Source organism: Antechinus flavipes, chromosome 3 (assembly GCF_016432865.1).
Source record: "Antechinus flavipes isolate AdamAnt ecotype Samford, QLD, Australia chromosome 3, AdamAnt_v2, whole genome shotgun sequence".
Taxonomy (NCBI): Eukaryota; Metazoa; Chordata; class Mammalia; order Dasyuromorphia; family Dasyuridae; genus Antechinus; species Antechinus flavipes.
The window spans coordinates 349,857,120-349,869,474 of record NC_067400.1 but is presented as its reverse complement, the minus strand read 5'-3'; the positions used below and the strand labels follow the sequence as shown (position 1 = coordinate 349,869,474).

The 12,355-nt window shown below is 33.9% G+C and overlaps 1 protein-coding gene across 2 annotated transcripts in view; it reads left to right on the top strand.

Annotated features, from left to right (window-relative positions):
- Positions 1-12,355, top strand: part of EPB41L5 (erythrocyte membrane protein band 4.1 like 5) — a 142,785-nt gene that overhangs the window by 39,856 nt on the left and 90,574 nt on the right. For both annotated transcript variants that reach the window (XM_051985731.1, XM_051985732.1), the window contains exon 3: positions 4,113-4,217. In XM_051985731.1, the coding sequence (XP_051841691.1) occupies positions 4,113-4,217 (105 nt within the window). The remainder of the gene's footprint in view (positions 1-4,112; positions 4,218-12,355) is intronic.

Sequence of the window (12,355 nt, the reverse complement as noted above, 5' to 3'; positions counted from 1 at the left end):
GAACATTAAACCAGTGTTCCAAAATAGATTAATCTTAGAAAATGTGATGTTCCAAGACTTGAAAAGATATGCATGGATAATTCTTGCATATTAACTCTTTCAAAACCTTGCCTTTCAGTTTCCCCCCCTTCTTCCACCCCCTCCCCACTGGCAAGTAGCCTAATATATGTTAAACATGGTAGGAATATAGTTAAATCCAATATATCCATACATATTTAAACAATTATCTTGCTGCTCAAGAAAAATCAAATCAAACTGGAAAAAAGAGAAAGAAAATAAAACGCAAGCAAACAGCAACAAAAAAAAGTGAAAATGCCTAGTTGAGAATGACACTCATTTCCCACAGTCCTCTCTCTGGATGTAGATGGGTCTCTTCATCACAAGATCATTGGAATTGGTCTGAATCATCTCATTGTTGAAATTCCATCAGAATTTATCATTGTATAATCTTGCTGTTGCCATATTTTGCTTAGCATCAGTTCATGTAAGTCTCTCCAGGCCTCTCTGTAATCATCCTACTGATCAATTCTTATAGAACAATAATACTCTATAACATTCATATACCATAACTTTCTCCAGTTGATGGTTATCCACTCAATTTCCAGTTTCTTGTCTCTACAAAAAGGGCTGCCACAAACATTTTTGCACATGTGCGTCCCTTTCTCTCCTTTAAGATCTCTTTGAGATATAAGCCCAGTAGAAACAATGCTCTATCAAAGGGTATGCACAGTTTGATAACTTTTTGAGCATAATTCCAAATTGCTCTCTAGAATGGTTGGATCCATTCACAATTTCACCAACAATATATTGGAGTCCCAGTTTTCTCACAACCACTCCAACATTCCTCATTATCTTTGCCTGTCATCTTAACTAATGAGAGGTATGTAGTGGTATCTCAGAGTTGTCTTAATTTGCATTTCTCTAATCAATATTTTTTCACATGACTAGAAATTTCTTTAATTTCTTTGTCTGAAAATTATGTATTCATATCCTTTGACCATTTATCATTTGGAGAATGGAAATGAGACCTTTTTCAGAACCCTTGGATGTAAAAATTTTTTCCCAGCTTTCTGCTTCCTTTATAATCTTGGCTGCATTGATTTTTGTTTGTATAAAACCTTTTTAATTTAATATCAATATAATTTTTAAACAAGATTTCAAGGCCAGGGAATTTGATTAAGACTCAACTTTCAAATTCATTTGCTGTATATTTTGTTTTACATTTATAATTTGAAGATATGCAAAAATATTTGGATTTGATTTGAATGATAAAAAAGCAAAATTTAACATGAAGTGCATTATTTTAAAATTAATTTTTATGAGCAAATTCAAGTAGATGGGGGGAAGGAATTGGGTTTAAGTGACTTTCCCAGGGTCACACAGCTACTAAGTGTTTGAGGCTGGATTTGAACTCTGATCCTCTTCATTCCAGGGCCAGTGTTTTATCCATTGCACCATTTAGCTACCCTTGCAAGTAGATATTAAACCTCATAAGATATATACACATCAGTACTTTTAATTGCCAAGCTTCCTGAGCAGCTGTATTATAATGAAAAGAACACAATTTGTAGTCATAAAGTCCTGGATTTCATTTTTGGGTTTACATTACTAGTTTTTAAATCTTAAAACAAATGATTTACTGGCTTTGAATCTTGGTAACAATATTTTTTTTTTTTAATTTTTATTTAATAATTACTTTATATTGACACTCGTTTCTGTTCCAATTTTTTTTTCCCTTCCTCCCTCCACCCCCTCCCCTAGATGGCAAGCAGTCCTTTATATGTTGTATATGTTGCAGTATATCCTAGATACAATATATGTTTGCAGAACCGAACAGTTCTCTTGTTGCATAGGGAGAATTGGATTCAGAAGGTATAAATAACCCGGGAAGAAAAACAAAAATGCAGATAGTTCACATTCGGGTAACAATATTTTTAAAATGGTGGTAATTGTAATGGTATCATATCACAGGGTTTTTGTGAGAATCAAATTAGATGTGAATTGCTTGATAATTCATAAAGTGCTATATAAATGTCAGTTGTTGTTAGATGAGTTGTGAAAATCCAGTGTTATAACTGTCTATTTTTTTTTTTTTAATGCCAAGAGATTAGCATTTTGCTTCTGAATTGTGCTAAATGAACTTGGCCTTTCCTAAACAGCTGCTCTTCTAAAAAACTCATGAATTGGTTTCCCCTCACCCCTACCTCCCCCTATTTTAAGGAAATCTGGGAAAATGGCTGTGAAGGAAAACTAATGTCTTGAGTAGATTGAGAGTGTCAATGAACAATGCTGCTGAAAACCCTGCCAATTCAACAAATATTAAGCATCTATTTGCTAGACATTGGTATTAAAAAGATAAGTTATGGTACAGTCCCAAGGAGCTGACATTTTACTTTAGAGGAGGAAAAGAGAAAAAGGGAGATAAAGGACATAGATAGCTAATTCAAGATTAGCTATGATGATGATGAGGATGAAAAAGAGATATGACAGTTTCTAGGAAAATTTGAGGAGGAAGAACATGTCTCCACATTTTCTTATTTAAAAAAAAAAAGTTCAATTTTAAAACCCACATTTGACTACCATTATTTCAAGACGTGTAAAATTTTTTTTGAGCATTCTATCAAATCTTTCCAGTGATATCATTGGCTAAATAGATTTCTAGCATAATTTACTTAAGGAACATTTAATTGGAAGAATAAAATTTAATTATTAAAAAAACCTTCTAACCCTTTTCTATTATTACAATTATCAACTGCTTTAATCTTGTATCAATGTCTATACAATATAATCTTATTTTCCCATGTCTCTAATGTGAATTAAGTTCAAGATGGAGAACTTTAAGATGAGCCAGCCTCAAAAGCTACTGCCATCTTTGTCCTGCACTAGGGAAATGATAATACTATTGTCTTGTGGTTTACCCTTGTCAGACCACATTTTAAATCCTATATTCATTATGTTTGGGAAAGATTTTTACAAGTTTGGAGAATGTTCAGAGGAGAATGATTAGGTTGCTGAAAAATCTTGAGATCATATGAAGATTTGTTGAGGAATCTAAGGATGTATTGCTTAAAAAAGAGAAGATTTGGGGTAGGAGGGATGTAATAACTGTGATCAAGCATTTGAAGGGGATGTCTTGTATAGAATAAATAAAACTTGCTCCATTTGACCCCAAAGGGAGAGCATTATGAGTGTTGGGTATAAGTTGGAGAGAGGTAGATTTAAGGCTGATAAAAAAAGTTTACTTACTGACAATTAGATTTCTCCCTTACTCTGTTCTCCTAAAATGGGAATAGGTAGCCTAAATATATAGATGTTTCCTCAATAGCCTTTGAATTATGACTGCTCATTAGGTTTGTAATAGGAGAAATACTGGAGAGCTTCTGAATTCCTTTTTAACCTGGAGACTGTCACTTTTAGTCATGTACTACCATTAGTCATCTCTTTACTATTCTCTGCACATTTTGATCATTTACTCACATTTCCCTGTCTTTCCTCATTCTTCTCTGTACCTGGAATTCCCTGTCCTTTCTTTACTAGCAATTTGAATCTTATCTTACTCCTTATCTCACTCCTTTGTAAAACTTTTCCTATTTACACCTATCTTTAAAATCTATAGTAAATAGCACATAATTGTTAATTAAATAGCATATTTTGTAATTCTCCAAACTTTCTGCTTAGTCAGAAGTTCTTTAAGGTCACAGATACTTTGCTATTTGGAATTCCCCATAATGCATTGCATAGTTCTAGGCATTTGACAGAAGCTCAGCACTTATTGATTTGGTTGATTTAAAAAAATTCAAATGAATTGGTCTTTTAACTCATGATTGAAATGGTTTGGGGAACTCCTGGAAAGAGAATTATCACTACCAGTTTAGATGGGCAGTAGTTCTATAAACTTAATTATATCAGCCTTTTCAAGCTTTTATGAAAGCCTTCTCAAGAATCAAATCCCAGTCAATTCACAGATGCTGGTGAGTATATTTCTGAATGTCATTGCCAATAGGGCTTTTAAAAAAATATTGTGGGTAACTAATTTGTATCTACCTTTTTGTTCAGTCTAGGGGTTCTGTTAATCCACGCTCTTACATTAATTTATGTTTTTGCAATTTCAGAAAAAAGCCAAAGGACAAGCGCTTTTTGACCAGATCATGTACCATTTGGACCTGATTGAAAGTGACTATTTTGGACTAAGATTTATGGATTCAGCTCAAGTGGCAGTGAGTAAAATCTCTAGAATTACACATGTAGAATAACTTGAGTTTTCCCAATGTAGTCAGTTTAGGCAAAATTGTCATCTTATCTTTTTAAAGTATTCATGGTGTAGTGGGTAAAAAAGTTGATCCTTAAGAGTCAGGAAGACTGTGACCCTGGCCAGATCACATGACTAAGGCAACCCATGATTCTTAGTTAAAGAGCAAATACTTATTTCATTGATGGAGGGAGTGCCTTCACTGGGAATTTCAGATGCCATTGAAAGGTAGAATCACTGCCCCACACTATATTCCCTCTCTTTCTTTCTCTCCCTCTTTCCCCCTTTCCCAGTAGTTTCTTGATTTTATCCTTGTTGCTTTCTTTGCCAAAATTTTTTGATTGAGAAAAATACTGCCATCTTTTTCAAATCAGCTATGGCTTTGATTGTTTGGAGTCTATTTCATCTGTTTTGTGGCGCTGATTGAACAATAAGGTATTTCTTTTTTAAAAAAATTCTTTATTTTATACTGGCTTCCTATTAGTATAGTTTGCTTTTCTTTTTGATTATATAATAAAGACAACTTTGAGAGTTGTCCTGCATGGTTTTTATTCCTCTTTACTTTACTTCTGTTGCCTTCTGTTCATTTTCTATCCTATCCCTATCCTTTCTCTTTTTCTACCTTCCCCTTTGGGGAAACAAGGACCTTTTAACAAATGTGCTTAAACAAGCAAAATAAATTACTATGTTGACTGTATCTGAAAATAGATGCTTTATTTTGAATCTTGAATTCATTGATTCTTTCTACAAGAAGTTCTTTGGAATTGTAGTTTGACCATTACATTGATCAGAATTCTTAAGATCTTCAAAGTTGATTTTCTTTGTTATTTTGTTATTGTACATACCGTTCTTTAAGTCCACTTCTTTATTCTGCATCTGTTCATACAAATTTTCCCAGATTTCTCTGAAATTGTGCTGTCATTTTTTTTTTTTTGGTGGTATAATAATATTCCATTACATTTATATTCCACAGTTTGTTCAGCTATTTCCCATTTTCTGATCATCTCTTCTCCCTCCCACCCCCCACCCCCAGTTTCTAGTTCTTAGCCACTTCACAAAGAACTGCTATAAATATTTTTGTATATAAGATGTAAAATTATTATTTTTTACCATGTGGTTATTGCAAATTTTCCTCTGTTTCTCCTTTATTTTGAATCTTGAATTCATTGATTCTTTCTACAAGAAGTTCTTTGGAATTGTAGTTTGACCATTACATTGATCAGAATTCTTAAGATCTTCAAAGTTGATTTTCTTTGTTATTTTGTTATTGTACATACCGTTCTTTAAGTCCGCTTCTTTTTCTCTGTATTCCTTTCTTGTCATTTTACTGCATTGCCAAATTCCATTATTTATATATCCTAGGTTTTTCAGACATTCTTCAATTGTTGCTCACTCACTTTTTTTTTTAAGCTCTTGCTGCCTTGTATAGTATTTTTTTTTAATATATTCAGGATTTTTTTGAAGTTGCAAAATAAACTTTTTTTTCCTGAAGAAATAGAATTATATTTGCCAATTTCTACTAGGTCAACATAGGAAGATAGGCCAGAAAATAATAATGACAACAACATTAATAAAACAATGCTAGCATTTACACAGTGCTTTAAGATTTGCAAATTACTTTACAAATACTGTGTCATTTTTTTTATCTTTACAACTACCTTAGGAAGCAGGAGCCATTATTATCTTCATTTTAGAGGCAAATAGGTTAAACAAGTTCACAAAGATAGTAAGTGGCTGAAGGTGGGTTTGAACTCAGATCTTCTTGGTTCTAGGACCAGCACTATGCATTGTAGTACCACGCTGTGGCAGATTGGCTTTCTCTCTTATGGTAGGGAAAAGAATTTTGTTGCTCTGTGTCTGTATTTCATGTAAATTTTTTCCCCAGATTTCTGTGATTGGGTGTAACAATGACCTAGTTGATTTCTTTTTAAGAATAATAAGATTTATTTCTAGCATAACCTAACAGAGTCTGCTATTCAGGTGAGAAGAAGAGTACAGGAGCAGATGACTCGCATCTCCTTATAAAAACCAGAAAGGATGAGGTGTGAATATTGTGTTACCTTTCTTAGATTTCATTTTATTTAGAGCTGGAGGGACTTTAGAAGTCATCTAGTTCAACCCTTCACTTTATAGAGTAGGAAATTGAGTCACAGAGAAATTATTTGCTTGAAATCTCATGGGTAGTTTCAGAACCAGGATTTGAACTGTAATTCTCATAGAGAGCTGACTCATGAATAATCCCATGTAGTAATAAGCATTTATCAATTTCGTTCTTTGTAATGTTATTGGTGCATTTGATATTGAATAACTATTTTTTTCTTTGAATTTTCTGGGTACTGTTCTCTCATGCTTCTCCTTCCTGTCCAGCTGCTCCTTGAGATCCCTTGCTAGTCTTTGCAGTCTTCCTAACTTTGAATATTGAAATTGGGTCTTTTCTTTCTTTAAACTAGACCTCTCCCTAGACCTTTTCTTATTGACCCAATAAGCAGCCATCACTTTTATTGTCATTTCCATTCATATTAATGTCAGATCTTTATATCTGGCCTTTTCTGTCTCCTGAATTCTAGTCCAGTCTTTCTAACTGCCTATTATATATCTGAGGCTGGATTTGAACTTGATTCTGTCCATTCCACTATACTACTTGGTGCTTCATACTTGTTATGAAGGTTTTCTTTACTTGATACAGAAATCTGCTTTTCCTACTTAAGTCTTGTTTCCTTTAGATTAAACGTTCCTATTTTTTCAACCAATCCCCTTTATGAAGCTTCTTCTTTTGCATCCTCCTCCTCATATCCAATTTATACTACTTTTGCAGTCTTTCTCCTATTATTCCCCACTTTCTCTACTAATAAGAATCCGAGTTACCTTTCATCTTAGTAATTTCCAGAGGATTCCAATTCATCCTCCTTTAAAAATAACCACCATCTATTTTACCTTTTATTCAGAAAGCATTATGATGTATTCTAGGGGAAAACAGAGAAATCCCTACTGCCATGGAATTTAAGATCTAGTAGGGTGCACTAAGATTGATTGAAAAACAAAACAAAACAAACCAACCAATTTAGATCAAATAGGTTAATATATGTAAAATGCTTTGTAAATTTTAAAGAGCTATTTAAATGTTAGCCTGGCTTAGTTTGCCTAAGAGAACAAAATACTATTTAATTAAAATATGTGAAAGGAAAAAATTTTTCTGGTTTTGGAACAAATTTCACTGGAAATTGAAAGATTTTTAGGGAGGAGATAATGTTTTATTTGGGGTCTGAAGGAAGAATATAGTATATCATAGATAAGAAGTTGTAAATAAGTCATAAAGGAGTAGCAGCATGGTATAGAAAGAGACAATAGACTTGAAGTCAAAAACTGTCTCAGCTCAAATGAAATAGAGCATTGAGTGAAAGTTGCAGAGAAACAGATTTCTGTATCAAATAAAGAAAATTTGCATGACAAATATAAGGTGCTCCAAAGGATTTATCCTAGAATCCTAACCTAGAGTTAGGAAAAATCGACTTCAACCTAACCTCAGACACTAGCTGTTGTTTTATGAAAAAAAAAAACTAAGAAGATAGACATTAATTACTAATTTTATTAAAATAAAGAAAACTAAATTGCCATTATTAAAAGTGAAAAGGATGAATGTACCACCAAAGAAGATAAAATTAAAACAATTATTAGGAGCTATTTTGCCAATTATGTGCCAATAAATCTGATTATCTAAGAGAAATGGACAAATATTTGCATAAATATAATTTGCCCAGATCGAATAGAATAGAAAAATAGAATACTGAAATAATCTAATCATAGAAAAAAAATTAAACAAGCCATAAATAAGCTCTGTAAGGAAAAAAACTTCAGGAATAGATGAATTTATAAGTGAATTCTACCAGACATTGAAAGAACAATTAATTTTAGTGCTAAATAAACTATTTGGAAAAATAGGCAAAGAAGGAGTCCTGCTAAATTCCTTTTATGACACAAGTATGGTTTTGGTGACTAAACTAGAAAGAGTAAAAAACAGATAAAGGAAAACTACAGACCAATTTCCCTAATGAATATTGATGTATATATTTTTTTATTTTTAAGAATAGTTTTTTTTTTCAAAATATATGCAAAGATAGTTTTTAACATTCATCTTTTCAAAACCTTGTGTTCCAATTTTTTTCCCTCCCTTCCCCCACCTCCTCCCCTAGACAGCAAGCAATCTAATGTATGTTAAACATGTACAATTCTTCTATATATATGTCAATATTTATTATGCTGCACAAGAAAAACAGATAAAGAGGGGAAAATTTGAGAGAGGAAACAACAAAAAAGGTAAAAATACTATGTGGTGATTCACATTCAGTTTAAAAGTTCTCTTTCTCGATGCAGATGCCTCAAACTATCCTCTAAGTGGTCTTGGTATCATCCTGAAGCTTGTATTCTAGCCACTCATGGATGCCCCATTCATTTCTGTAAGGTCATGTGAAAAGTGCACAGCTTCCTAGGATGGCCAGAAACGGAAGTCCCCAACCTAAGCCCCAACATATGCATATATGCTGGCCCACAGCCTCTGTTAATACCAACTATTTTGGTTTCTCCATCTGAATGCCACCCATAACTAAACTCCTGTGCAATTTACAATAAGTCTTTTGGAATTGGCCTGAATTATCTCATTATTGGCAAGAGCCAGGTCCATCAGAGTTGTTCATCACATAATCTTCTTCTTCTTGTGTATCAATTCATGCATGTCTCTCCAGGCCTCTCTGAAATCATGCTGATCATGCAAGATGATTTCAGAGAGTCCTGAAGAGACTTGTATGAACTGATGCTGAGTGAAATGAGCAGAGCCAGGAGATCATTATATACTTCAACAACAATACTATATGATAATCAATTTTTTAAAATAACTTTTTATTGACAGAACCCATGCCAGGATAATTTTTTACAACATTATCCCTTGCACTCTCTTCTGTTCCGATTTTTCCCTTCCCTCCCTCCACCCCCTCCCCGAGATGGCAAGCAGTCCTATACATGTCAAATAGGTTACAGTATATCCTAGATACAATATATGTGTGCAGAACCAAACAGTTCTCTTGTGGCACAGGGAGAATTGGATTCAGAAGGTATAAATAACCTGGGAAGAAAAACAAAAATGCGAGCAGTTTATATTCATTTCCCAGTGTCCTTTCTTCGGATGTAGCTGTTTCTGTCCATCTTTGATCAATTGAAACTGAGTTAGATCTTCTCTTTGTCGAAGAAATCCACTTCCATCAGAATACATCTTCATATAGTATCTTTGTTGAGGTATATAATGCTCTCCTGGTTCTGCTCATTTCGCTTAGCATCAGTTCATGTAAGTCTCGCCAGTCCTCTCTGTATTCATCCTGCTGGTCATTTCTTACAGAACAATAATATTTCATAACGTTCATATACCACAATTTACTCAACCATTCTCCAATTGATGGGCATCCATTCATTTTCCAGTTTCTAGCCACTACAAACAGGGCTGCCACAAACATTTTGGCACATACAGGTCCCTTTCCCTTTTTAGTATCTCTTTGGGGTATAAGCCCAGTAGAAACACTGCTGGATCAAAGGGTATGCACAGTTTGATAACTTTTTGAGCATAGTTCCAAATTGCTCTCCAGAATGGCTGGATGTGTTCACAATTCCACCAACAATGTAGCAGTGTCCCTGTTTTCCCACATCCCCTCCAACATTCCGCATTGTCTTTCCCTGTCATTCTAGCCAATCTGACAGGTGTGTAGTGGTATCTCAGAGTTGTCTTAATTTGCATTTCTCTGATTAATAATGATTTGGAGCATATTTTCATATGGCTATAAATAGTTTTAATTTCTTTATCTGAGATTGTCTGTTCATATCCTTTGACCATTTATATGATGATCAATTTTGATGGACATGACTCATCAACAATGAGATGTTTCAGACCAGTTCCAATGTTATTGTGATGAAGAAAATTATCTGTTCCCAGAGAGAAAATGGGAACTGAAAAGTGGATCACAACATAGTATTTTCAATCTTTTTCTTGTTGTTTGCTTGCATTTTGTTCTCAATTTTTTTCTTTTTTGATCTGATTTTTCTTGTGCAGCGTGATATTGGTGGAAATAGGTAAAGATGAATTGCACATGTATAACATATTGGATTACTTGTTGTCTAGGGGAAGGGGGTGGGGAAAGGGAGGGGAAGAATTGGAACACAGGGTTTTGTAGGGGTCTATGTTGAAAATTATCCATGTATATATATTTTGAAAATAAAAAGCCTTATTAAAAAAAAAAGAACAATAATATTCCATTACATGCATATACTTTAACTTACTCAGCCATTCCCCAACTGCTGGACATCCATTCATTTTCCAGTTCCTTGCCACTACAAAAAAGTTTTTTTTTTCTTTCTTTAAAACACATGTGGTGCCATTTCTCTTTTTTATGATCTTTTTGGGAGACAGACTCAATAGAGACACTGCTGGATCAAAGGGTATGTACAGTTTGATAGTACAGTTGTGTTCTGTTTTCTAGAGCCCCCAAGTTGAGGTGACAAAACATACCATTTCTTTCTAGAGCCCCCCACACTGGGGGGATTAAAATATCCGTTCCTAGTGGAGAAGTGATGAGGCGGGAGTGGTAGAAAAATGGGAGTCCATTTATTTCAAGGACTTTCCCCCTTTAAATAAAGTAACCAAAAAATAAAAAATAAAAATACTGTGCACGGGGGAACCACATAAAAAACTTTCTATTGTATTTAGTTTGCCACCTGGTATCATTCTACTTCAATCATAACACAGGTTGTCACTGCCCTCTGACTTTTCAGGAAGGCCGAGAGCTCTTAGGGGAGATGGGGAGCTGAACCAGACATTATCAGTAGGTTCCCTCTACAGGCATAGTTTCAAATTGCTTTTCAGAATAGTTGAATCATTTACAATTCCAACAGCAATGTATTAGTATCCCAGTTTTCCCACATCCCCTTCAACATTTATTATTATCTTTTTCTATCATCTTAGCCAGTCTGAGAGGTGTCTCAGAGTTGTTTGATTTGCATTTCTCTAATCAATGGTGATTTAAAGCATTTTTTTCATATCACTAGAAGTGGTTTTGATTTCTTCTTCTGAAACCATCTGCTCATATCCTTTGATCATTTATCAATTAGAGAATGGCATGTATTCTTATAAATTTGAGTCAGTTCTCTATATATTTTAGAAATGAGGCTTTTATCAGAATCCATGGATGGAAATTTTTTTCCCCCAGTTTTTTGCTTCCCTTTTAGTCTTGGCTACATTGATTTTGTTTGTACAAAACCTTTTTAAAGTAATCAAAGTTGTCCATTTTGCATTTCATAATGTTTTTGTAGTTCTTCTTTGGCCATAAATTCCTTCCTTCTCCACAGGTCGAAGACAAACTATCCCTTGTAGTCCTACTTTCCTTATAGTATCATCCTTTATGTTTAAATCATGAGCCTATTTCGACCTTATTTTGTTATGTAGGCTATTAGATGTTAGTGCCTAGCTTCTGCCATACTGTTTTCCATTTTTCCAAGCAATTTTTGTTAAATAGTGAGTTCTTATCCCAGAAGCTGGAGTCTTTGGGTTTATCAAATACTAGATTATTATAATCATTGACTGTTGTGTCTTGTGAGCCTAAGTTATTCTACTGATCAACTATTTTATTTCCAAGCCAGTACTAAATGGTTTTGATGATCACTGCCTTATAATAGTTTTATGTCTAATATGGCATTGATGCAAAAATTTTATTTTATTTTATTTTTAAATTTTAAAATGTTTTCCCCCCTGAGGGTTGAGTGACTTGCCCAGAGTCACACAGCTAGGAAGTGTTAAGTGTCTGAGGTCTGATTTGAACTCTGGTCCTCCTGACTTCAGGGCTGGTGTTCTATCCATTGTGCCACCTAGTTGCCCTGATACAAAAATTTTAAAGAAAATAATAGCAAGATTATACCAATCTATCATTAATACTATGACTGATAGGACTTATATTAGTAATAAAGGGCTGGTTTAATATTTGGAAAATCAGCATAATTGACCATATTAATAAAAAAAGTAAAAATTACATGATTATCTCAAAGAGAAAAAGCCAATCTGAGGAGGAAGAAGGA